Consider the following 27,787-nt stretch of genomic DNA (forward strand, 5'->3'; position numbering starts at 1 on the left):
TACTAAGCACTAGGTATAGATAAAAGATAATCAGGTTGACCACAGTCCCTGCCCCACATGGGAGTCACAGTCCAAGTATTTATATTAAAGTCTGTCTCCCCCTCTAGATGGAAGCTCACTGTGGGCAGGGGACGTGTCTACTAACTGTTATACTGTACTCTCCCAAGCGTTTATTACAATGCTCTGCACACATGAAGTGCTCAATAAATATGATTGATTTAAGTAGGAGGGAGAACAGATATTTAATCCCCATTTTACAGATGAGGTAACTGAAGCACAGGGATGTTAAATAACTTGCCCAAAATCACACAGCAGACAAGTGGGAGAGACTGGATTAGCTGCAGGCTGAGATTTGGGGATCTCACCTTGAATGGGAAGGTGTGGGGTCAGAGATATCACAGGGACAGATGGGGAGGGCAGAAAGAGAAGGGAGAAACAGGAAAGAGAAGGGAAGAGGGAACAAGGGATTGAGGAAGTGGGGAGCAAGAAGTGAAGTGTATAAGGGTCGGTTGGAGAGGGCAAGGGACAAAATCAACACTGTCTGATGCCATCTGCCGCTGGCCGGCCCAGACTGCTCTGCCAGTGCCAATAGGGCACACGGAGTGGCCACGAGAGTTTTCAGAGATGTCTACGATACTCCTATCCTGGGGGCTCTCGGCACTGCAGAGGAGATGGGGATCTCTTGGAAGCTATGTGGCATAGCGGAAAGAGCATGGGTCTGGGAGTCAGAGAACTTGGGTTCTAATCCCGGCTCTGCCACTTGTCTGCTGCGCGACCTTGGGCAATTCACCTCTTATGCTGTATATATACCCTAGCATTTAGCTCAGTGCTTGGCACATAGTAAGTACTCACCAAATACAATTATTATTATTATATTATTCTTCAAATGCCATCGAGTCATTTCCGACCCATAGCGACTCCATGGACCCACCTTCTTCAGAATGTCCCAGCTTCTGTCATAAAGTATCCATAGAGTTTTACATGATTAAATTTAAGTCACTAATAATTTATAGTGGAACCTATTTACCAAGAGTACTAAGGGATTAAGGAAAAGCCTCTATTAAGCAATCTGCCTAATAGCCAATTCTCCCCTTCCCCACTAATCCTTATCCTCAAGAAGGAGAGGGTAATGAGACACTAAAAAGCAGGGGGTTTAGTTCTCAGTAGTCAAGCGACTAAGCGTAGGGCTTGAAAGAAATAATATTGGGAGTCAGTACAAATTTAAAAAACAACTGCATCGTGATGGTAGTCCAGATCATTGCTGATGTACTTTATCAGTCTTCTAGTTTGGAGTATCATTAAGTGCATAATCCCTGTGACGGGGGAGATGGTGGGAAAATGTTCAGACTGGAAAATCCTGCAGTAGATCAAGAGGTTCAAAACTGACCTACAAAAATGGTCCAAGATAGCACTGTAGACTGGAGGTGGTTTGAGTAGGAACTTAGAAGAGTCTTATGCTACACCAAGAATAGGGCTTGGTTAATATGGTGCTGTAGGCCACTGGTGTCCCTGTGACGATGAAACAAGAGACAAGGAGGCTGACCCCTCGAGACTGTAAGCTTCTTGAGGTCAGGGAACATGTCAACCAACTCTTGTTTTATTATACTCTCCCAAGACCTTAGTAGAGTTTCTGCACACAATAAGCACTCAGTAAATAAGACTGATTATCAGTCATGGATTGATGCAAGGAGAACGAAAACCTTTTATTCATTCATTCATTTGTATTTATTGAGCACTTACTGTGTGCAGAGCACTGTTCTAAGCGCTTGGAAAAGTGCAATACGATAATAAACGGTGACGATCTCTGCCCACAGTGAGCTCACAGTCTACAGGCAGTGAGAAGGCAGAAGGTTTCCTAACAAAATGGGATCCTCTAGAGGTAACAGAAAGTGTTGAATGCCCTTCTGTGGGAGAAGTCAACTGCAGTGGACTGTTCATGGCATAGCAAGAGTTTTTATGAATTGAGGCTCCAAGAGTCCACCTAGCGCAGTGTATTGATCCCAGAGTCATGCTCAAGTTGAGAGACAGTAAATTACCAGTCAGGTTTTATTATGTGAAAGGCTTTTAAAATCTCCAAGAGCCTGACTTTTCATTTTTATTATCCTAATGAAAGACCGTGGTTTGTGGAAGCATTGGGAGGCAGCATTCCAGGGAAGGCATGAGCTGGATTCTTGGGGTCGGGGAGTAGCTGTCTCCCCGAGAGCTTATTTCTCCCTAAAATGGATTGTCCCCGACTCCCAATTTCCTTCGACCAGGACTCTTTTTGGATTTTTACTAAAAGAGAGGTTAGCCAGCTTCCTGCCTTTAAGAGACTGAGGGGAGCTGTCATAAACCAGAAGGGGAAGACAGTGTGAGTGTGACCCTTATCAGGGATGGGATGAGTAGAAAGGGTGGCTATACAGTTTTTCAACGGAACTGTTCCCCTATTCAGGCCTGGTGGGTGGGTCAACAAATGGGTGTCCAGTTTTCCTGGTTGCTGTCTGTGGTCACTCTTGTGGTGAGCTAATCAATGCTGAAGAGGCAGGGTTAATCTGGCCAGACAGACCCCGCCACAGCCTAGGAAACTTGCAGCCATCTAAACAGTTTTGGGTCCAACTTCCTGAAGCCCCAGAATCCCTATGAGCACTGGCCACTGGACCCAGAGCTATGGAGTGGACATTTTCTTTCTCACCTGCATGTCTTTGTCCTGAATCTCTCAGCAGAGCCTGCCTAATATGAGGTCAGATATCTTCCTCACAGAAATACTGAGAATAGGAGTATCTGTGAACTATCATTCTTCCTCAGCTCGGATCCGAAATCCTTAAAAGAAATTCACTGGCATTCTCATCATTTTTTCATTCTTTCTGTTCCTCTGAGCTTTTGGCCAGATGAAGGAAGTGACAGAAATCTCAGGACCTGAAGATTTCCAGCCTGGATTTGAAAGTGAAATATTGAGATTTTTCAAGCTGTCTGTTTAGATGGGCTTTGGCCCCAATCTTTTTCCCAAGTGACTGCTGAGGCTTCCAAAGCACTTAGGCCTTCCATCTTTCAATCAGTCAGTCAATCGGTGGTATTTATTGGGCACTTACTATGTGCAGAGTACTGTATTAAGCACTTGGGGCAGTACGATACAACAGAATTAGCGGGCACATTCCCTGACCATAACAAGTTTACGGTCTTCAAGGCAGGAGGATGAAGGGGCCTGGAAAACCAGCAGAGACTCCATTGCTCGCCCTCTGTTTGGTGGAACTGGCAAGGGAAACGTGCCATGTGCCCTCCAGCTCCCACCCCCCTCACCCTGCCGTGGTCTTTGCTGTCACCCTCTCCAGGAAGAGGCTAGAAGAGATGGATGTCGGTTGGGAATGTAGCCTTCTGATAATGCAACCTCACTCTAGGTGTCCTTCCTCTTTGTGCCTGTGACCTTTGGGGGTGGATTGGAAAAAGCGTTATAATGGCAGCCTCCGCCCTCAGCTCAAATCGGGGGTATTTGATTAAATGCCAGATTGGAGGGTCTGAGAGAGTTAAGATAGTTTTCAGGTGCTGACAATTTGATCTAGGTTCATCGAGTCCCATGAGACCGAAGGTCATGCCCCCAAGCTTGAGGGAAGGCAAAAGATGAAGGTAAAGAAAGAATTTTCCAGAGGCCTGAGTTGGGATGAGAAAACGAAGGGGAGAGCTGGAGGTAGGTGGCAAGATCTCTGGGTGTCAGCAGGGCCCCTGACTCTGGGAGAGCGAACACTCCCGATTCCCTGCTGAAGGTAAATCATAGCGACCAGCTGCGGCGGGGATCCTGCCGTGGGCCGGGCACAGATGGCACGCTGGTTTCTTTGTTTCAGATGTCATTTACAACTTGCCTGAGTGATTCTGCCAAGCCAGTGGGTATCCTTACTCTCACACCCTGTAAATCAAAAAGGAAGAAATAAGTATGGCAGGGAATCTCTGCGGTATGTTTATTACTTATTGATTGAGTGGTGCTCCAAGATGGCACTCTCTGAAGAATTAGAAAACCGTGGTTCAGAAAATACAAAGCAGAGAGGGAAACCTGATTGCATCCACCACCCTCATGCAGCCACCTCTGGGGTGTAGCATTTAGTGAGATGTCGGTCATCCCATAACAATGCATTAGGCTAGATTAGGAATGGTACTGTCTGGTCTTAGCAAGGATTTAAGTGATTGGCACATAGTAAGCACTTAACAAATACCATTATATTATTGGGGAAGCAACGTGGCTCAGTGGAAAGAGGCTGGGCTTCGGAGTCAGGGGTCATGGGTTCGACTCCGCCACTTAGCTGTGTGACTGTGGGCAAGTCACTTAACTTCTCTGTGCCTCAGTTACCTCATCTGTAAAATGGGGATTAACTGCGAGCCTCACGTGGGACAACCTGATTTCCCTGTATCTACCCCAGCGCTTAGAACAGTGCTCTGCACATAGTAAGCGCTTAACAAATACCAACATTATTGTTTATTGTTCCTGCCTTAGGCTCCCGCCATTTTTTCCCCCTCCCTACGGGCTCCGGATCTGGGAAAGAGGTGGGGGGTGCTTCCAATCCAATAGACGAAGCTCTCTAGCAGAGGTGACTTCTTTGAATAGATTTGAATAGACTGTGAGCTCGGTGTGGGCAAGGAATGTACCTGCCAACTCTCAGTGGAAAGAGCACGGGCTTTGGAGTCAGAGATCATGGGTTCGAATCCCAGCTCGGTCACTTGTCAGCTGTGTGACTTTGGGCGAGTCACTTAACTTCTCGGTGCCTCAGTTACCTCATCTGTAAAATGGGGATTGAGACTGTGAGCCCCACGTGGGACAACCTGATTCCCCCGTGTCTAACCCAGCGCTTAGAACAGTGCTCGGCACATAGTAAGCGCTTAACAAATACCAACATTATTATTATTATTACTCTCCCAAGTGCTTAGTAAAGTGCTCAGTAAGTGCTCAACAAATGTGCTTGATTGAGGAACAGAATTAAATGTCAAACTGAGGGAAGGTGTCGTACACAAAGTGGTGTAGCCTGGAGCACCAGGAAGAGCAGCAAAAGTCGCTTTCCTCCCCGGAGAACATGCTGCCTATTTGCCTGAGCAGAGATGCATCCCTGTCCAGCACTGCAGCTCCGAGGCTGAGAACTCTGACGATCTAACTCAGAGCCCTCCGCCAGTGTGGGGAGAAGCACTACTAATTCTAGGGGCTGGAGGAAGGAAGGGTTGTGGGGGAGGGAATGTTACAATTGTGTGACTGTGGGCAAGTCACTTAACTTCTCTGTGCCTCAGTTCCCTCATCTGTAAAGTGGGGATGAAGACTGTGAGCCCCTCGTGGGACAACCTGATTCCCCTGTGTCTACCCCAGCGCTTAGAACAGTGCTCTGCACATAGTAAGCGCTTAACAAATACCAACATTATTATTATTATTACAAAATCAATCATACTTATTGAACACTACTGTGTGCAGAGCACTATACTGAGCTGGGAGAGTGCAATATAACAATATAGCAGACAAATTCCCTTCCCACAGTGACGAAGGGTACAGGGTACTGCTGCCCTTCACTAGAAGGTCTTCCCTTTTGAGGATCACCCATTCAAGTAGTAATATAGAGCAGGGGACCGACATAAACTCCACAGTACTAAGACAGAGTTCCGCCTAGTAGGAGTAGAGATGAAGTCGTTCTGGGGGGTGACTTGGCACATTCTTTCATCCCCTTGACCCTAGACTATCCCAGATCTGCAGGAGGGATTTTTTTGGCAGTAACGTTGGGGATTTTCTTAGCCAACGAATTAGAGGTGTGGCCGGCTGAGGGTTGGCTCTCCAAGATCGCGACCCGTGCTCAGGAAGGCCAGTGTGGCCCTGACTCTTAAGACCTGAAACCCCCTGTGTGCAGAAGCGGAACACTGCTTCACTTGAGGGGAAGGGGACGTGTCCCCGCCCGTGTCCAGAAGGCTATTATTGGAGTTCTTGGGAGTCAGAAAGAAAGGATTTGCTAAGCAGAGGGGATGGTGTTGCTTGCTTAATCTTGATTAACTCATACTCAGCGAGTCAAGGACTTCTGGGAATTGCTGAGAGCAATTTGGAGTCTTTCTGAGATGGCTTAGTTAGCTGGTGGTTTTCTCCCTCTGACCTAATTTCATCCTACCACAGAGCAGGGAAAGCTCCTTGAGGGCCAAACCATATCTTATACATCTACTGTACTCTTCCGAATGTCTAATGTACAGAATACGCCCTCTATAAACTTCGATAATGACGATACTAAGATGCTTCCCATGAAGTTAGCTGACCTAGTGGATAGAGCGCCAGAGCCTGGGAGTCAGAGGACGGGGGTTCTAATCCCAGCTCCATCTCTTGCCTGCTGGGTGACCTTAGGCAAGGCATTTAACTTCTCTGTGCCTCAGTTACCTCATTAGTGAAATGGGGGTAAAGTGCCTGTTATCCCTCCCTCTTAGACTGTGAGCCCCGTGTGGGAAGGGACTGTGTCCAGTCAGTTCATTTTCCATCTACCTCAGTACCTGGCACATAGTAAGCACTTAACCAATACCCCAATTATTATTATTATTATTTATCAGGACAGTATCAGAACGAACTGCCTGTTGTTTGAATTTGAATTTCAGATTGGTGATTTTGGGGGTTTAAGTTATAACAAAGCAGACAGGGGGCCTGTGGAAAGGGTTGGTGAGAAAGGACCACCATTCAGGATAGCCGCTGCCCAGTCCAGGCTGGCACAGAGCAGCGTGGGAGACTGTCAGGAGCCCGGCTGGGAAGAAATGCCAGCAGAGCAATATTGGTCCCCTCTCCCAGCCTCCTCTCCCCCATCCCACCGGCATCAATAATAATAATAATAAGGTCGGCATTTGTTAAGCGCTTACTATGTGCAGACCACTGTTCTAAGCACTGGGGTAGATACAGGGTCATCAGATTGCCCCATGTGAGGCTCACAGTCTTCATCTCCATTTTACAGATGAGGTAACTGAGGCACAGAGAAGTTAAGTGACTTGCCCACAGTCAGCTGACAAATGGCAGAGCTGGGAATCGAACCCATGACCTCTGACTCCCAAGCCCGTGCTCTTTCCACTGAGCCACACCCGTTCAGGCCCTGAGCCATTCCTGAATAGGGGCTGTACCATTGGAGTCCTAGAAGTCTCCCAAGTCCAAGTCTTCACGCATTTCATTCGTTCATTCAATACTATTGAGTGCTTACTGTGTGCAGAGCACTCTACTAAGCACTTGGGCCACGGCCCAGAGCCCTGTCCCATCTTGCAGCCCACCCATCCCCTTGGCTAGGATCTGCCCCTGTCTGCCCCAGCATCCCATCTGCTTTTTTAAAAAAATGGGATTTTATTAAGTGCTTACTATATGTCAAACACTGTTCTAAATGTTGGGATAGATATAAAGTTAATCAGGCCAGATGCAGTCTCCGTCCCACACAGGTCTCACCTTCTAAGTAGAAAGGAGAACAGGAATTGAATCCCCATTTTGCCATGGAGGAAACCGAGGCGCAGAGTAGTCAAGTGACTTGCCCAGCGTCACCCAGCAGGGAAGTGGCAGAGTCGGGATGAGGACCCACGTCCTCTGGCTCCCAGGCCTGTGCTTTATCCAATAGACCATGCTGCTTCCTTAGCTAGGGGCCGCCCCTACAGAGAGGAAAGGACAATTGGGGTGAACAACACATTGTAGCGGATTTTCTGCACCGGAGGGTGTAAAACAACTTCAGCACCAAGGCATCTGACCCGGAGGATCTACAGTCATCTCGGCTCCAGCCGCCTTCCGCTATCCCCGCTGAGGTCATGTCGACTGCTTCGGCGTAATGCTGTCTGATTCCCCCACTGTGACCCTTAATGGGTTACTAAGCCAACAGTGTCCTATGTCCAGTGAATCTTAGGAGAGTTGGAGATCATAAACACAGTGAAGCGACTTGTTCCTGGCTGTAACCTTATCACAGTGGGGGGAGACAAGTGGAAGGGCAAAGCTCAGCCTGAGGCTTAATGTCTCAGAAAGCTCCCGGGGTGCAGGGGATGATGGAGCAGGCTCAGTCTAGAGCTGGGAGTTCAAGAATCGCCCCCAGGGGCAGACAGGCTTCTCTCTCCCCCAGGCCCCACGAGGAGGCAGCTGGGAGGGAGAGTATTCGGTTCTTGTGTGTTCTTTGATGAGGCGACAGGCAATATATTTGTCGCCCCTCTTGGATTTCCTCTGGTTTCTCAGTCCAGGAAGCTCCCAGCCCATTCATGTGGGACGGAGAGTCTGGGGCCGAGAAGAGGCGGCCATTGCTCTTCCTCCCACAGAGATTGGACTAGGAATCACAGGCATTTTCTGGAGCCTCCTTTCTGAGTATATCTCTTCCTCCAAGAAATGTTTGCCTAGGATCACTGCCTCAGAGCCTGCTCTCTCAAGACAGGATCATTGAGGAGGACATGCAGATATCATCAGATCTATTAGCCACCTGGCTGTGCCCAGGCAGCAGGGCCAGAGGCCCGCTGGGACCGTGTGTCCAGTCGTGTTAGCTGCCTCGGATGCTGATATCATCTGACGAGCTTAATGCGGAATCACCTCTGGCCCTTCCGGTCATTGAGTCAGACTGGAGCACTGGGCTCTGACGTCACTCCCCTTGCTGTGTTGTGGACGATGATGGGCTGGGATGACTAGGGAGGATGTGTTGCCAGATGGTCAGTTCCATCCATCTTCCATGAAATGAGGGAACCCTGGCAGGCTGGAATGGGAATTGTTTCCTGAAATAGGAGATTTTACAGTTTATACACGAGCTAGTAAATTTGCACTGATCTGCACTTGAGTTGTGTCTGCAATAGCATAATAAATCAGGACTGAAGAGGCAAATCATAAATGTCACAGATTGGTTTATTTGTTAATTTAAATGTCGATAGCAATCTGACGTAAGCATTCAGTGCTGGCAAGGAAATGATTTATGCCACTGTCCAAAATGGTACCCTAAAGCAGTGATTTAGAAATACTGAAGGGCCATTGAAGTGACTTCAGAGGCCTGGAGCCCTTCTGGAAAAGGGAAACTTTTGATTCTCTGGTTCTGGAACTCAAGGGGTAGTCTTTCGATCTTTTCATATGCTTGTATCTCCTTCCTCTCTCTCCTCCAACTCTCCTCTCTCCCTCTCTTTCCATTTCTCCCACCTCTTTTTCTCCCCCTTTGTCCACCCTCTCTCTCCCTCAGTCTCCTCCCTTCTATCCATTTCTCTCCCTTAATCCCCAACTTCCATCACCTGGTTACTGTTTCTCTCTTCTGCTCATCCTGACATCCCCAGTCTCCCTTATGTCTCCTCACTGCTTCTCTCCCTATTACCTTGCTCCTTCTCATAACCCCACCTCAACACCCTTTATGATCTCCTCTGTTCCCTCCTCTCTCCTTCTTCTACCGTCTCTGTCAACAAATACAGAAACGCGCGGGTGGCGACATTTAGAAAAGGACAAAATGGGCAGAGCGCTCTAGTGCCAGGGCATATGGTCTTTCAAGGGACAGATCCTCAGCTGGGAAGAGCCACACTGTTTTTATGGTATTTGTTAAGGGGTTACTATGTGCCAGGCACTGTACTAAGCACTTCGGTAGATACAAGGTAATCAAGTTGGGCACAGTCCATGTCCCACATGGTGCGCACAATCTTAATCCCCATTTTACAGATGAGATAACTGAGACCCAGAGATGTGAAGTGTCTTGCCTAAGGTTATGCAGCAGATAAGTAGCAGAGCCAGGATTAGAACCCAGGGCCTCCTGACTCTCGGGCCCATGTTCTATCCACTAGGCTATGCTGCTTCTCTCTGCATCCTCACCTCATCCCCACACCATAAAATGGTGGAAATGTTTCTCCCCTACATCTCTGTTCTTCTGTCACTTGTGGGTCACAGGCTCAGGTAGGAAATGCTGGCTGGGGAGAACTTTTGACCCACAGTTAAGAAAACAGATGCCAAAATAATAATGTTAATTATGGTATTTGTTAAGCACTTACTATGTGCAAACACTATAGTAAGCTCTAGGGTAGGTTCAAGATAATCAGGTACGGTTCCCGACCCACATGGGACTCACAGTCTAAGTAGGAGTAAGTATTGTATTGAATCCCCTTTTTATAGAAGAGGAAACTGAGGCCCAGAGAAATTGACTAGCCCAGAATCACACAATAGGTAAGTGACAGAGCTGGGATTAGAACCCAGGTCTTCTGTCTCCCAGGCCCAGACTCTTTCTATTAGACCACAAAAATAAAAGCATTCACTGTATTACCAAACAGCGATAAAATTTTGGACATCAGGAGCCAAAGCAGAGACCGGCCTGGTCCATTGATAGCATTTGTTAAGAGTATTCTATCGGAGAGTATGATTATTAATAAGGGACAAACCCATTAGCTCAATGAGGATCTCACCTTACTTGTCAATTGTCAATCTCCCTAAGTCTTAGCCACAGGAGCATGCAGGGATAGAACTTCCCAATCAATGATGCCCTATTCAGAAACAAAGGAAAGGGGGGTTTTTTTGGGTTTTTTTCAAGATAGCTAACCATGGCACCAAAACCAGCTCATTGCAGGCAGGAAATTTATCTGTTTATTGTTACATAGTACTCTCCCACACAGTAAGCGCTCAATAAATATGATTGAATGAATGCTTGGAACATAGTAAGTGCTTAACAAATACTGCAACAATAATACTAATGATACCTGGAGAGAGAAATAAATACCTGACTGATTCTCGCTTGGGCTTAAATATGGGGGCAATTGCACTCTGGATCCCCCAGAAATTATGTTTTTGACCCCTTTCCTACCAAACTCCGTAAAGCCAACTGCATCCCTAAACCTTTTGTGCCCTGCCATGGCCCACCTCCACTGGGGTCTGCAGCATTCAGCCTTTCCTGGCCTCTCTCCCTGCAGTCTGAACCACCACTCTCCCTCCTCCAACCGCTGCCTCACCCCTCCTATCATCCCCAATGTTCCCTTTTAATCAACCTTTATGGACTTGTGGTCCATAAATGCATCTAAATCGTACTGAAGCTACTGCTACTTTCTGCCAGCTTAATTTCATGCTATTTTGAATTCCATTCCACTGGATAAAGACATGCTTCTTCTTTCTCGTATCAAACCTGTCACTCAGGTGCCAGTGGGCAACCTCAAGTTGTGGCTTTGTGGATTTGGACCACACCCTTCCTGGTTTTGTAGAACACATCCCCTCGGCCTTTGCGGGCTAAGCGATCCTCAGCTTTCTAACCTTGGATGGGATCATCCTCATTTTGCTGTTCCCTGGACCTCTTCTAGAGCAGGAAGGAGAGACAGAGTTTATATTGAATTTCTCATTAAACCTACTTCCTCTTGCCCCTTTTCTATTCGTGCCACCATGATTCTTTTTCAGTCACTAGCCAGTGCTGATTGATGAGGCTGGGACACGCAGTCAGCTGCTCTGGGCTTTTTTATGCAAAGGCTTTTATAAGAGGTTGGAAAGAGTGGACCTGCCAGATGGTATGATGCTGAAGTAATCTAGCTGATCCCTAAAGACCCCTCCCGGGTTTGCTCCCCATCACAACCCTGCATCTCTGACCCTGACAGACCCATCTATTGGTACTCACTGACTATCATCAATTCCCATGAGGTTGACCTTTTCTCTCTAATTTCTTCCAGAGTTTGGGTGGTATTGGGTTGACTCTGGAGGAAGGGCAGTTATTCAGCCATTTGCTATAAATAAAATAGAGGCACCCGTCTTTTTACTTCACATATCTCTGAGCATCAGAGAGGCCGCTAGCAGGATTTCTCCTCCCGCTGAATCATTAACACCCCAATTAGTGCTACCCCTCAGCCCCGAGTGAAATGATCTGCCGTAACGAGGTTTGGAGAACTTGAGTGATGCGTGAGGCGGTAGACGCGACAGTGCTAATTAGAACAGGGTCAGTCTTTTACGGGGTACGTGCTCGTGTTGGCATCTCCCAGCAAAAATGCATCCTGCAACTGTTCGGTGAGAGTTTTGAATTCCCTTCTGGAGAACTCAGTACAAGTTTCTGAGGGAAACCACAAATCCTGATGTAGAATGGATAGAGTACAGGCCTGAAAGTCAGAAGGTCATGGGTTCTAATCCCAACTCTGCCTCTTGTCTGCTGTGTGACCTTGGGCAAGTTGCTTCACTTCTCTGGGCCTCAGTTACCTCATCTGTAAAATGGGGATTGAGACTGTGAGCCCGGAGTAGACCGGGGACTGTGTCCAACCAGATTTGCTATATTCACCTCAGCGCTTAATACAGTGCTTGTACAGTGCTTACCAAATACCCGATCATTATTATTATTATCATTATTATTATTATTGGATTGATTAGAGGATCATAGTGCTGGGCTCGACACGTTCCATTGTTAACGTCTCTGACCTCCAGGTACTTAAAATCTAAAACGGACAATATTTAAGCCCAGAAACACTTATCAAAGGGTGTCAATCAAGCTCGTAAGCTCCAGCTCAAACTGTAAACTCCTCTCCAGACTGTAAGCTCATTGTAGGCAGGGAACATGTTTGCCAGCTCTGTTGTACTCTCCCAAGTGCTTAGTACAATGGACTGCACACAGTAGGTGTTCAGTAATTACCACTGATAACAACAGTGAGAGCTTACAGGGTGCAGAGCACTGAACTGAGCATTTGAGAGAGTACAGTGGAGTTAGTAGACACGATCCCTGCCCTGAAGGAGTTTACATTCTAAGGGGGGAGACAGACACTAAAATAAATTAGGGATGGGAGGAAGCAGTAGAGCGTAAAGAATGCTCTGGTGGCTCAAAAGAGGTGAAGTGATAGTTGTGGAGATACAGGGTGGGGAGATAAGAGCTTAATTGGAGAAGGCCTCCTAGAGGAGTTGTGAATTCTGAAAGGCTGTAAAGATGGGGAGAGCTGTGGTCTGTCAGATAGGAAGGGGAGGGAACTCCAGGCAGGGGAGTGGGTGTAAGCAGGAGGTTGGTAGCAAAAGAGATGAGAAGGCAGCACAGTGAGGAGATTAGACTCAGAGAAATGAAGCTTGTGAATTAAGAGCATATAAAGAGAAGAGAGTGGGTAAGTAGGAGGGAGAGAGCTGATTGAAGGCCTCAAAGCCAATGATCAGAAGGTTTTCCTTGTTGTGGAGAGGAATAGGCAACCATTGGAGGTTTTTGAGGTACGGAGAGATGCCTGTAAAGGGCCATTTTAGAAAAATGATCCAAGCAGAAGAATGAAATATGAACTGCAGCAGGAGGAGAGCCTGGAGACAAGGAGGCTGGTGAGGAAGTTGATGGGGTAATCAAGCCTGAATATTACAAATGCTTAGACCAGCCCGAGAGCAGTTTGCTTGGGGAGTAAGGGGCGGAGCCTGGAAATGTGGGGGAGAAAGAATGAACACGATTCAGTGACTGGTTAAATATGGGGATTGAAATAAAGGGAGGAGTCAAGGATAATGCCAAGGTTGTTGACTTGAAAGGGATGGGGAGGATGGTGGTGTTGTCAGCCATGATGGGAAAATTAGAAGGAGGGGAGGATTTGAGGCAGAAGATGAATGAGTTCCATTGTGGACATGTAGAGCTTGAAGTGCTGATGGGACACTCACATAGAGCTGTCACAGAGTCCAGAGTAAATGCAAATGGTGGAAGAGAGAGGTCAGAGCTAACAAGGGAGATGAGGGATCCATCCACACAGATATGGTAATGGAAGCCTTGGGAGCAGATAAAAGCCTCAGGGGAGTGAGTGTAGACTGAGAAGAGAAGGGGACCTAGAAAAGTGCCTTGAACGACTCACAATTACGAGGTGGGGAGCAGAGGGAGAGCCAGAGAAAGGAGGAATGATTGGCTAGAGATGTAAGAGCAGAACCAGGAGGGAACTGTACTAGTAAAAGGTGAAAGAGTATTTGGAGAAAGTAGGGGTCCAGTGTCAAAAGTAGGCGAGAGGTTAAAGGAGAACTGTGACAGAGCAAAATCATTTAGGTTTGGCAAATAGGAACTCACTGATGACCTTGAAGAGAGCAGTTTTAGTGGAGTGAAGAGAGTCAGAAAGGGAGTTGGTGGAGGCAACAAATATATTCACCCACTCAAGAAATTTGGACAGGAATGAGAGGAGGGAGATGGGCTGGTAGTTTGATGGTAGGTAGAGTCCAGAGAAGGATTTTGTTAGGATAAGGGAGACCTGAGTGTGTTTGAAGGCAGTGAGGAAAGAACCATCAGAGTGAGTGGTTGAAGATTGAAGTTAGGGAGGGAAGAAGAGTGGATGAAAGAGTTTTTAGAGGTGTGAAAGGATGGGTTAGAGCTTGGTGGGAGTAGACTTTGAAAGGTGATAGATCTCTTTAAGCTTACCCAAGAAGGATAAGAGAACATATGTGTAGGCGGGAAGGAGCTGGGAATGTGTCGAGAATATTTAGGGGAACTCATACCTGATGGTTTCAATTTTGTCAACAAATTAGCTGGCAAGGTTTTGGTGGGGAGAGAGAGTGGGAGGAGCACCAGAGGTTTCAGGAGGGAGTTCAAGGTTTGGCATAAATTGTGAGGAGGGAATGGGCATTGAAGTCAATGAGAGAGGAGAAGTTACATCTGTTTAGAAGACAGCGTAAAGTTTCAGGTCAGAATTGGCCTGGTGCCTGAATTTCCAGCAAAGGGACTCTGGGGCCTGAGTTCTGGGGCAGAAGAGAAGATAACCATGGGGGGTACTGTTGGTGTGAGATTAACCGAGGGATGGGGCATGGAGAAAGTTAAGTGTGATATATAGGATAGAGTTGAGGGGACATCACTGTGCATCAAGAAAGGGGAGATAAAGTAGGGAGTCCAAATGGGGTATGATGGCCTGGGATACTTGGAGGGTGTCTACGGAGCAAAAGTCTCTCTGAGTGGAGAAGATGGTTGTGGGGAAGAGAAGGCAGGAGAGGAGTGTTTTTGTTTTTCTTAGGTTTTTTAATGGTTTTGTTAAGTGCTTTCTGTGTCCCAAGCACTGTACTAAGCACTGGAGTAAGCACTGGAGTACTAAGCACTGGAGCTAATCAGGTGTGATCTATATCCCATGTTGGGCTCAGAGCCTTATTCCCCATTTTTCAGATGAAGTAACTGAGGCTCAGAGATGTTAAGTGATTTGCCCAAGATCACACAGCAGACAAGTGGCAGAGCCGGGGATTAGAATGCAGGTCCTTCTGACTGCCAAGCCCATGCTCTATCCACTAAAGCCATGCTGCTGGTCCTTCTCCTCCCCTCTCTCTTCCTCCTCCTCTGCATCATCATCATCAACGTTGTAGCTGCTGATAACTATTAATTCTCCAAGGCGCTGTTGGAATTGCTCATGGTTTATGTAGCAAATCTCAGAGGAGGGTGACACATTTTATGGGCGCCATCTCAGGAAACGGTAAAATGCCACAGCTCCTTGGAGAGATTAATGGCAAAATGTGCTCAGGGGTCATTTGTTATATTAAAAATAAAATTATTTGTGTGCGATTTCAGGGAAACAATGAAGATAAATGTCCACCCAGGAAGCCACGATACTAATTGAAAAAACCATCAATCATGAAGTTCAGGGCAGTTTAAGCCCTAAATACTTAATGGTATTGTTAATATCTTTACAGATATCAATCACACATTAAAAAAAATACACTGGGCATGTACACTGATACCCCAAGGAAGTAATGAGTTTATGGCTTTTGAGCCATAAACTTCCCTTGTAGCAAGAGTCCTTTAGGATCACTGTCCCCTTCAGACTCCCCCGATGTCTAACTGGAGTGGAAAAAGTGATCTTAAATAGTTACTCAAACACCCAGGACGGCACTTCAATCAATCATTGGCATTTATTGAGCGCTTACTGTCTGCCGAGCTCTTTACTAAGCGCTTGGGAGAGTACAGCACGACAGATTTGGTAGACATGTCTCCTGCCCACAACGAGCTGTCAGTCTAGAGGGGGACACAGACGTTAACATGAATAAATGAGTTATGGGTATGTACGTAAATGCTATGGGACTGAAGGTGGTATAAATCCCAAGAGCTTAAAGGGTACAGATCCAAGCGCACTGGTGATGCAGAAGGGAGAGTAAGTGGGGGAAAAGAAAGTGTAGTCTGGGAAGGCCTCTTGGAGGAGACCTTAAAATGGCTTTGAGTGTGGGGAGGTTGGTGGCACTTGGAATGAATCTGCCACCCCTGTGGCCCCAAGACCTGCTGCAGCCAGGTCAGGCGGCAGAGAGTCGCCCCTGATGGGAGGCTAAAAGAGTCCAGGGCTGAATCGTCTTAATCCCCGCTCCAACATTTGTCTTCTGTGTGACCTTGGGCAAGTCACTTAACTCCTCTCTGCCTCAGTTACCTCATTTGAAAAATGGGGATTAAGGCGGTGAGCCTCACATGGGAGTTGGACACAGTCCATGCTGATTAACTTGTTTCTGCTCCAGTGCTCAGTACACTTGCTTGGCACAAAGTAAGCACTTAACACATACCATTAAAATAAGGAAAAACAAGGGTTGGATTGAAAAATACTTCGGTCTCCTCCCATATTACAGCTTGGCAAACCACCACTTGCCAGTAGGTGGCTGTTGTGTATGAAAAAGCATTAGTTCTCATAGTAGGATTTAATTGGCATTTTCCTGGTAGAAAACTCCTAGGTTTCCTGGTGGAGACCGGGGGAAGGCTGGATCAGACCCCATTTTGCAAACATGAAACAAGGGCAGGAGCCTGCCCTTGCATCCCAGCCAGGCTGATCCCCTCTCTCTGAGACTCATCACGGTCCTAACAATTTAGCACATGGGGATCAGGCTCCTATTCTCCAGTGGTGCCAGGCAGTGGGGAGTTGGAAGGAGATGGGGGCATGGAGGCTGCCCCCGTTTGATTCTGTGTAAGTGAAAGTTGATTCTTGGGAATTCCCCCAACTGCAGCCCTGAGGAAAGTCCACAGGGAATATACATGAGAAGCAACCCCTTACTGTCCCAAACCATCTCCTCCACTGCCAAGGCAAGGAAATGCCAGGGATTGGCAAGATCTCAAGGCCTCCTTCCTCCCCTTCCTACTCTGTTCTCCCCCTATCTGACCCCATCTTTCCTCTCTGCTCTCTTATCCCACCATTTCCTAACCCGCTGTCTTCAATCCTCTCAAGCCAACCCTCTACCTGGACCTCACTCTTGACTTTCTCGCCTCTGTCCCCTCACACGTACTTGGAACTCCCTCCTGCCCCACATTCATATCCCTCCTCCTCCAAAAAGCCTTCCTTGATTCATTTCCTACCACCCTAAGCCAAATCATCCCATCAACCACCTTTAAGACTTAGGATCTTTTTCACGTTCTCTTTAGCCCTTATGTTTCTAAGTGTACTCGTTCATTTATTTTGACCATCCTAGTTATAAACGGATTCTTGTTTGTCTCCTCCACTAGAGCATAAGCTCCTTGTGGGCAAAAACATGTCACTCCATCATTCCGTACTTCTCAAGCACCTAGTACAGGGCATTGCACCAAATAATTAGAAGCAGCATAGCGTAGTGGATAGACCACGAGCCTGGGAGCCAGAAGGACCTGAGTTCTAATCCCAGTTCGTCCACTTGTCCACTGTGGGACGTTGGGCAAATCAATTAACTTTTCTATGCCTCAGTTACCTCGTCTGTAAAATAGGGATTAAAACTGTGAGCCCCATGTGGGACATCGACTGTGTCCAGCCTGATTAGCTTGTATCTACCCAAGTGCTTTGTACAGCATCTGGCATAGAGTTAACACTTAGGAGATTCCATTAAAACAGTGAGTACTCAAATGCTGCCATTGTAGTGCTTAGTTATCCTTAGAATTTGACGTTAGGATGACATTTGATGTGATTGGGTGTGGATGTGGCTGATGAGATTATAGCATGACAGAGACAACCCCTTCTTCACCAGTGGCCTTCTAACCTCAGAACAGGAAATCCACGTGTGCCGGCATCATTATCAGAGTGGCAGTCTTCGGCTGGCTTGTTTGACCCTCTCTTCCTGCTCTCTAACTCCAACTCAACTTCTTGCCCTCAACCCACTCCCATTAGACCTCTTCTTCCCCTTTCCTGTTGTAATCAGGGAAATACAGATGCAGCACTCAACCTGTCTTGCATTTGCAGGTGGAGTTGGGCCAGAACAAGCAGATGGATGGCCAGGAAGCTTGATCTAAATCCACATCAATCCTTTCAATTAAAAAGGAATCTAAAGCACCAAAACTGGGGAGCCCAGATATTTGAAATGAATTTGTTCTGCTCTTGGTGTACGTTTAGCAGCCTGAAAACCCCTCCTTCATCTCCAAAGCACAATCTGGTGTGTGAGCTTGTGTGTATGTGTGAGAGAGAGAGAGAGAGAGAGAGAGAAAGAGGGGGCGAGAGAGAGAGAATGTGTCAAATATGCAAGAAGGGAAAAGTAATAGTTCACATAAATTGACTTCAATTAATCACCCGTGGTGTGGAGCAGAGATGTGTGTAAACTGAACCATTCTACAAGCATATGTAGCTCTGTGTGTGTGTGCACGCATATGCGATGCAAATCTGAACTAATTCAGACTGCTGCAAGAAAAGAGATAAGTGGACAAACAAATGTGGTTCAGGGAGTTTCTCGCAAGAGCAACCTCAGGCTAATGGAGACAGAGCTGGTTGAAATCTTAGCCTGAATCAACCAGGGAAGCCTTGTACACCATTGTTAGCACTTTAGCAGAGCTGCCCAGCAGCTTAGAGGATTCTTGGGGAAAACATCTCATAATTATAAGCAGTAATGTGATGCTATATTCATAATATCATCAGTCTTGCAAATATGTATTAGCCCACTAACATCTTCCCAGCCTGCCCTTCTCAAAATAGGTCCTGGAACTGGACTAGTAAAATGTATGACCTCCATATTAGTTATTCCTACTGATGCTTTTTGAGGCTTCCTGGACTTGCTCCTCACCCAAAACTCCCCTCCTGGCCTGGGCTTGGGGCCCTGGCTGAGGCTGGGAGGTCACGACACCACAACGCTGCCTCATCACAGTGTGTAGCGTGTGCGTTCCGGGGCCGGGGGAGCTCTGCGCCCAATCCTCACCACCGTCACTCCGACAGCCAGGCCGAGCTTGGGTGTCTTTCCAAGACATGGGTTTCCTTCCCTCTCGACTGTAAGCTGGTTGTGGGCAGGGAGTGTGTCTATCAACTTTATTGCATTGTACTCTCCAGAATGTTTAGTACAGTGATCTGCACAGAGCAAGCGCTCACTAAATACCATTGATAATGATTGATGAAGACACATCAGGTGGTCAAGACTGACACCTTGGCCAAGCCGAAGCAGACCCCGGAGCTGGCAGTGGCTCCATGCCAGGATCGGAGAAACCCTGTAGCAGCTGCTCCTACGTTCATTCATTCAATCGTACATATTTATTGAGCGCTTACGGGGCCCTTGGGAGAGTATAACAGCAAACAGACACATTCCTGCCCAAGACCAGCTCACAGACTGCTCCAGCCCTGGCTCTGGCTCTGACCGGGCTAAGCAGTAGGACCGGGGATGGCCTGTGACCACCCAAGGGCAGCAGGCAATGCCTCAAGCTGAGCAGGAGTAGGGGGCCCGAACTGTACTTTCCAAGCGCTTACTCTGCACAAAATAAGTGCTCAATAAATATGAATGGATGAATGAAAGACCCTGATTTGGAAACTAGGGCCCTTTAAAACCATACTTCATGGCAGTGGGGGCCAGGGGAGATTTTCCTCCTTGGAATTTGTGAACCCTATAAAAAGGGATCTTGAGGAGACAGAGTGGCTGTTTTTGCCACACCTCAGTAGTTTTTAGTATTGGCCGGCAGTAAAGATTGGAGTGATTAGGCCCATGCCTAATTGAACCACCTTTAAGCCTGAGCTCCCTGGGTAAAGAGATGTAGCTACTGCCTGTTAAGCAGAAGGACAGGACTTGGGCGGGGCAGACACCTCAGAGAGGGAGGTTGATAGGATTAAGTGTTTAGTATGTGCCAAGCACTGTGCAAGCGCTGGGGTAGATACAAGATAATCAGGTCAGACAAAGTCCCAATCCCTCAAGGGTAGGGTTGTAAAGAGAGCTCTTTTCTCAGAACCCACCCAAACCACCTGTCAAGAGGTCAGCTGATTTAATAATAATAATAATAAATATGGTATTTATTACTATATGCCAAGCACTGTTCTAAATGCTGGGGTATTTACAAGGTAATCAGGTTGTCCCAAGTGGGGCTCCCAGTCTTAATCCCCATTTCCCAGATGAGGTAACTGAGGCACAGAGAAGTGAAGTGACTTACCCAAGGACACACAGCAGACAAGTGGAGGAGCCAGGATTAGTCACACGTCCTCTGACTCCCAAGCCTGTGCCGTTTCCACTAAGCCATGCTGCTTCGAAAGGTCCTCGAGGACCAGGACCGTGTCTCTGACTACTACTGTGGTGGACCAAGCAAGCTCTTAGCTCTGCACGAAGGGAATTGATTAGATCCCATCCCCGTCAGAGATACAGATTGTACCAAGGGAAGAAGGAACACTGTGGATATCCAAACGGGTCATACTTCTAAATACCAAATCAACCTATGGACCGATCCTTTCCCATTTCCTATCCTATTCTATCTCTCTCCTGTGTCCAACCCTATTTCCTTGTATCCACCCCACCACTTAGTACAGTGCCTGGCACATAGCAAGCGCTCAACAAATGCCAGAGTTATTATTATTATTATTATTATCATCCCCACACTGACAAATGGAGAATTTAAAGTGGCTTTTATCTCTCTGTATAGAGGTTGCTGCTGAGACAAAAAAAAAATCCAAAGCAAAAGACACCCCAGCAAACTGAATTCACTCTGACTGTGGAGGGATGGAGGGGGACAGAAATTGAATTTTCCAGCTTCAAGGGGACATCACCAACAAACGGTGAATCAAAGCTATAAAAAGTGTTGGATGCTTTACCTTTAAACATGTGACACAGGTTTCTCCTGTCATATCTTTTAGGTTTGGGCTCTTGGTTATACTGTTGAAAACCTGAGGATGAAGTAATTATCATCATGCATTTCTTTAGCTCTGGTTATTTGTAAAGTACATTTTCTAGACATTAATTTATTTTTCTTAGAGGAAACCTAGGAGGCTTGTGAAAAAGAAATATTGTCTTTTTCCCTTTTCTGTGAAGAATCAGAGTAGGAAAGAGGCTCACATAAAGGTTACACAGGAAGTTTGAGTGCTTTATTGAGAGCATATTTTGTGCTCTGTACTTAGTCCTTGGGAGAGAACAATACATCTGGTAGACATGATTCCCTGCCCTTAAGGAACTTAGTCTTGATGATGGCAGGAGGATAGGAAGGAGAACTGCAGACATGAAAACGACAGAACATACCAAATTTCAGGGAGTCAGTCAGTCATATTTATTGAGCATTTACTGTGTGCAAATCACTGTACTAAGCGCTTAGGAGAGGAAAATATAACAATAAACAGACATATTCCCTGCCCACAACTACCTTACAGTCTAGAAGGTCAGAATGATGTTCCTGAGTTGTGAAGTCCAGGAGTCCAGCCAGGAAGAATGGAGTTGTAGATAGAGATAAAACCAGGAGAGGTCTTCCCCCAGGGCCTCTAGGTAACACTGAGGTCTGGCCGTAACTCCGCCCAAGACAGTAGGCCCAAAGAGCTCCCTAACCTAAGTTTGGTAAATAAGAATGCAAAAGAGTTGGGGAAGAGTGGAATGAGATAAATTGTGGATCAGGGAAATAGTAGAGCATAAGAATATTTGCATAAGTGCTATGGGGATGGGGTGAGTATCAAAGTGTTTAAGGGGTTCACAACCATTCATTCATTCATTCGATAGTATTTATTGAGCGCTTACTATGTGCAGAGCACTGTACTAAGCGCTTGGAATGGACGATTCGGCAACAGATAGAGACAATCCCTGCCCATTGACGGGCTTACAAGTGCATAAGTGACAGAAGGGAGGACACAGAGGGAAAATGAGGGTGTTTCCACCCCTATTCCTTAAATCTGAACAGATATACCAGTGTGAGATGGGCCCACCTGTTGTCAGAAAGGGAGGGGCTTGAGAGGGCCAGGGGCAATCAGAAGAGACCTGTAGAAGGACGTTCCTTTGGGCCTGATTTTCATGACACTATAATAATTATTATAATTGTGGCATTTATGAAGTGCTTATCATGAGTTAAGCACTGGGGTTCATGGGTACAAAATCATCAGACTGGACACAGTCCCTGTCCCCCATGGGGCTCACAAACTATAAGGGAGGAAGAGTTGGTATCTTATCCCTGTTTTACAGCTGAGGCAACTGAAGTCCAGATTGGTTAAGTGATTTTTCCCAAAGTCACACAGTAGGGCAGTGGCAGAGCTGGGACGAGAACTTGGGTATCCGGGCTCCCATTCCCGCCAGGGACCTCACTGCCTGCCTATGCTGCTTGCTTTCTTTTAGGCGCCCAAGGACACAGGCCAGGGCTTATTTTCATAATTGTAGTCATTTTTTTATTTCTTGGATTAATATGGTCTTTATATACTACAGCCATATTGGCATCGCTCTAATTAATGGCATTATCTATTGTAGGGTTAAAAATCTGGTTATACAATGGCTATCAGAAGAACCGCATCTTGGACGAATGTCAGCAAGATAGAGTTTTTCCCGAAGAGTCTGAGTTAACATGTTTGGGTTTTTTTCACTTCCAGGGATGTCACCTGGCTCCAAGATGGCCCTGCAGAGCTTCTTCACCTGCTGGAATGGAACCGTGATAGCCCTGGGGCAGGCGTGTGACCTGCGCAGAGACTGCGTCCATGGAGAGGATGAAGGGGAGCTATGTAGTGAGTAAAGTGCCTTTCTCTCTGAGACGCAGAGTCCCCCACTGCTCTTTGAGCCCCAGTACTGTGGGTTCATTTCAACCCTCCTCCCCAAAATGGTGTCATTCCTGAAAGGCCCCGTGTGAAAGTTTGTGGCTCCAGAGAGTCTGAATCTCTGGACTCCTCGCGGGGCCAGGTTGGCGACTTAAAGCTGCTCTCGCTGTCTGACCCCAGCCCCTGCTGTGCCTGGAATCAAGGCTGGGAAAGTATTCAGTTTTTTAAGCACTTTAAAGCACTCAATCACCTTGCCCCCTCCTACCTCATCTTGCTACTCTCCTGCTAAACCCAGCCCGCATACTTCACTCCTCTAATGCTAACCTTCTCACTGTACTTCGGTCTCGTCTATCTGCTGCCGACCACTCACTCACATCCTGCCTCTGGCCTGTAACGCCCTCCCTCCTCATATCCAACAGACAGTTACTCTCCCCACCTTCAAGACACATCTCCTACAAGGGTCATTCCCTGACTAAACCCTCCTTTCCTCTTCCCTACTCCCTTCTGCATTGCCCTGACTTGCCCCCTTATTCATCCCACCTCCCAGTCGCACAGCACTTATGTACATATCTGTAATTTTATTTATTTATATTAATGTCTGTCTTTCCCTCCAGACTGTAAGCTCACTGAGGGCAGGGAAAGTATCTGTTATACTCTCCCAAGCGCTTAGGACAGTGCTCTGCACACAGCAAGCATTCAATAATTACATTTGACTGACTGACTGAAGATCCAGAATCCACAGCTTCGGTGGCAAATTGCCAACCAGAGCAGCACCTCAGCCCTCTTAATTGAGCTGGAGAAGATGCACATCAGGGGCCAAGCTGAGACATACACCCGGAGACTTGCTCCCCACCCCCCGATTCCCCACTCCCCACCACATCACTTCACAGACCAAAGGCCATTTTTGAAATCAATTGCTTAAAATCCCCATTGACCTGTATTTAATCAAGACAAACCTAAAATACAGCAGTAAACAATTGTCCTGACTGGGAAAGGGGAATGTTTTTAGAATTACACATTGCTAATAGTAATACTAGTAGTATTTGTTAAGTGCTTACTATATGCCTGGGACTGGACTAAATGCTGAGGTATAAACAGGATAATCCAGTCATACACAGTAAGTAGACCAGCATGATCAGGTGATGAACAGGCAGCGTTTTAAGCGTTTCCCGTAGTCCATAGCCCTGCCCTCCCCTACCTTGCAGAAAACCCAGTGTGAGGTGAGGAGAAACCAGATTGGAAAAGATCAGACAAGATAGGAGGCTGGGGTAGTTTGCTGGAACAGCTTGTTGCTAAAGGGAAAAGCAAAGTCAGTTGAGTATTCACTGATCTGTAAGTTCCAAATCTTTTTTCTGTGCCCACATGGCTATCTAAATGGAGAATCCTTGCAAATTCTCTGCAGATAAAGGCAAGAGAGCCATCCAGATAAACCCATTAAACCCCCGGACCAATCAGGAATTTTGTTGATGACGCAATCCCTCACACACAAAAAAATCATGCCTTCACAACCCGGAGCTAAGACTTTTCAACCCTTTCATGCTGATTTGAGACCAAAAAAATAGTATTAGCAAGCCCCATTTTCATTAGTTTGAAAACAAAGCTGCTAAAGTGAACATCATTAAGAAAAATAGATTCTGCACTTGGCTTCCCAAATGAGCATTTGTTTGGCCAGGGTCAAGCTGAGATTGGGCCATCATTAATCCAGGTCATTTGATCAATGAAAATAGCCCAGTTGGCCATTTTGTGAAAGCCGCTAGACCACACTGTCCTCCTTGATTGGATGTGTTCAAATTTTAGAGGTTGTTATTCTGCAAAACAACCCCTCTTTGTGAATCCCATGACTTCTAGGGTCAATGTCAAGGACCTTTGGTTCTGGTGGCAACCAGGAACTACAAACAACAAAAATTTCACAGACTGTAAGAACCTTGAAGGAGAGGAGGCAGGAAATGACCAGACCTCCTGCTTTTATAAGATGCATCTTGTTGAGGCCAGCTTGTTTCTGGGAAATAATTTTTGACTTGGCCCTGAATCTCTACAGGGAAGCATCAGCGAGGCACCTAATTAACAGTAACACAAAAGAAGAATATACACTTGGTGCCAACTCTGAGCCTTTCCTATGACTCCTGAGTGTCACCGTATCTTCCTGATTGTCAGAGATCATTTCAAGCATTTTTACTTCCTTTCATTTTATTTCATTTTTATTTCATTTTTACTTCATTCATTCATATTTATTGAGCTGTGTGCAGAGCACTGTACTAAGCACTTGGGAGAGTACAATACAACAATAAACAGATACAGTCCCTGCCCACAGTGAACTTACATTCTAGAGAGGGAGAGAAAGACATCAATGCAAATAAATTCCAGATACGTACGCAAGTGCTGTGGAGCTGGGAACTCTATTGCTAAAAGTCTACCCTTTTCTTGCCATCCAAACTGCTATCATAATGTTGGTATTTGTTAAGCGCTTACTATGTGCCGAGCACTGTTCTAAGCCCTGGGGTAGATACAGGGTCATCGGGTTGTCCCACGTGAGGCTCCCAGTCTTCATCCCCATTTTACAGATGAGATAACTGAGGCCCAGAGAAGTGAAGTGACTTGCCCACAGTCACCCAGCTGACAAGTGGCAGAGCCGGGATTCGAACCCATGACCTCTGATGCTGAGCCAAACACCTATCTTGTCCCATCTTGACATATGCATCTGCCTCCTCACTAACCTCCCTGCCTCCTGTCTCTCCCCACTCCTGTCCATACTTCACTCTGCTGCCCAAATCATTTTTCTAAAAAAAAGTTCAGTCCATGTCTCCCTTCACCTCAAGAACCTCCAATGGTTGCCCATCCACCTCAGCATCAAACAGAAACTCCTTCCTGTCGGCTTTAAACCACTCAATCAGCTCGCCCCATCCTACCTCATCTTACTGATCTCCTACTACAGCCGAGGCCGCACACCTCTCTTCTCTAGCGCCAGCCAACTCATTGTACCCTGATCTCGTCGTCCCTCTCACCTCCAACTCCTTACCCACAACCTCCCGGTAGCCTGAACCCTCCTCTCCCTCCATATAAGCCAGCCCATCACTCTGCCCATCTTCAAAGCCTTATCTAGGTCACATCTCCTCCAAGAAGCCTTCCCTGATTAAGCCCTCTTTTCCCCGGCTTCCTCTGCCTTCTGTGTTATCTACACACTTGGATCTGTGACCTTTGAGCATCTGATATTTTCCCCCCACTCTATAAATTATATCTTATAAATTATTTACCTATATTAATGTCTATCTCCCCTTCTAGACTGTAAACTTGTTATGGGTAGGGAGCGTATCTACCAACTCTATTGCAGTATACTCTCCCAAGCACCTAGTACAGGACTCTGCGCATAGTAAGTGCTCAATAATTACAATTGATGATGATGAAGGTATTCTTCCATGGGCTTAGTAAAGAGCTCTGCATAAAATAAGAGCTCAGTAAATACCCCTGATGGATCCTTAACACTCACTCCTTCCACTCACCTCTTGCCACTTTCTCTCATTTCTTTTTCTTCCCCATCACCCCATCCTTCCCCTTTCCTGTTTCTCCTTCTCCTGCAAATAAGCAACTGCCTGATAGAATCACCGCCTCTGGCTTTCTTCCAGCAGGCTAGTTAAAAAGAGAGATTGCCCATCACCAACCCCTCCCCACCAAATCAACCTGTTTCCCCATAAAGAAGTGCCTTTGTTACGATTTAAAAAAAGAGGCAGTAAAAAAATTCTCATTTACAACTCGGTAAACCTCCTCATTCTTACCCACAACTTTCAAGCAGCGCTTTAAAAAAATTATAATGCGATTTTTATTGCATTTTAATTCTTAATTAAAAACGTTCCATAAAGAACTGCAATTAGAAGCTCTTTCCCACTGCCGCACTGTTCTAGTTCACTGCATTTCTAGCAGGGTTCTCGCTGTCAGTCGCTGGTCCTATCTGGGCCAGAAACCAGGAGGCCATAGGCTTGGTTGTACACAGCAGGTGGTGAGCTTGGATATTTATGTAGGCCGCAATTTCACAAACCGTTCTGAGCAACGTTTAGAAGCTTTATTTTTTGGCAGAGCATTGGCCTCCATTTGCATTAGCTCTATTTTATGACCCTGGTGAGAATAATAATCATCACAGTACTTGCAAAGCCCTTACCAATGTGCCAAGCATTGTCCCAAGCACTGGGGTAGATGTAAGAGAAGCAGATTGAGAACTGGATGAGACTACCCTAGCCCTATTTGTCAGACCCGGAGAAGGTCATCGAGATGCCCAAGGTAACACAGCCATTCTGAGCCAATCAGGATTAGAACTCAGGAGTTTGGAGGAGCCCCATTCATCATCCTTTCCCTGAAAACATCCCACCTCTTGGCAAACCTTCTAAAGAACCCAAATCCCCGGTTTAATACCTCTCAAGAGGCTTCCCCAGTCAACATTTCTAGTGGCCCCCAACCCTCCCTGGAGCCCAGCCAGGCAAAATGGGATGGTGTTCAAAAGTAGTATCTGAGTGAACAGGAGAAATAAGATCAAGGAAAAGAAGGCCGCTTTTATGACTAGGGTTTCCTTCCCTTCCCCTTTATTCTTCCATGTTCAATTGGTCACGAAAACAGCACCTGCACTGAATTTGTTTGCTTTATTAGTTCCAGGTGTTGGGTTGTCATGTAGTGCAGTGAACCAAATCCAGAAGAGTATCAACTCAGGAAATTGAGTGGAGTCTCTAAAATCGGGGCGGGGAAATGGGGGCAAACCTGAAGAGTTGCCAGCTCCATAGGCCCCCAGACAGAGGTGGAAAGGGAAGAGAATCAAGGGGGTGTTATGAGCGGGCTGAACTGGTCTCTACGTCTCTGGAACTGGCCTCCCTTCCAACTTGCAAACCAATGCTGATTTGGTGCTGTTGGAATGGTGGAATTAGGTGTGGAGGGCACCTGGAAGTCCTCGGGGCATTACAGACCAAAACTACATTGGAAAGCACTAGGACAAGGGTCTCCAGCCAAACCCTACTGTGGTCCAGACTTCGGCCACTAGCCTACTTCTGGACAAAACCTCTCGGCTGTTATCCTGCTGAAATAACCCATCACGGTAGGGTTTCCTCTGGGCTCTGGTTAGCCT

The 27,787-nt window shown here is 46.6% G+C and overlaps 1 protein-coding gene across 1 annotated transcript in view; it reads left to right on the forward strand.

The window, feature by feature from the left end:
* The window catches only part of ALK (ALK receptor tyrosine kinase), a 333,317-nt gene that overhangs the window by 227,594 nt on the left and 77,936 nt on the right, over positions 1 to 27,787 (forward strand). Inside the window, exon 5 of the mRNA XM_039913097.1 lies at positions 22,525 to 22,656. Coding sequence (XP_039769031.1) covers positions 22,525 to 22,656 — 132 coding nt within the window. The remainder of the gene's footprint in view (positions 1 to 22,524; positions 22,657 to 27,787) is intronic.

This window comes from Ornithorhynchus anatinus, chromosome 9, assembly GCF_004115215.2.
Source record: "Ornithorhynchus anatinus isolate Pmale09 chromosome 9, mOrnAna1.pri.v4, whole genome shotgun sequence".
Classification (NCBI taxonomy): Eukaryota; Metazoa; Chordata; class Mammalia; order Monotremata; family Ornithorhynchidae; genus Ornithorhynchus; species Ornithorhynchus anatinus.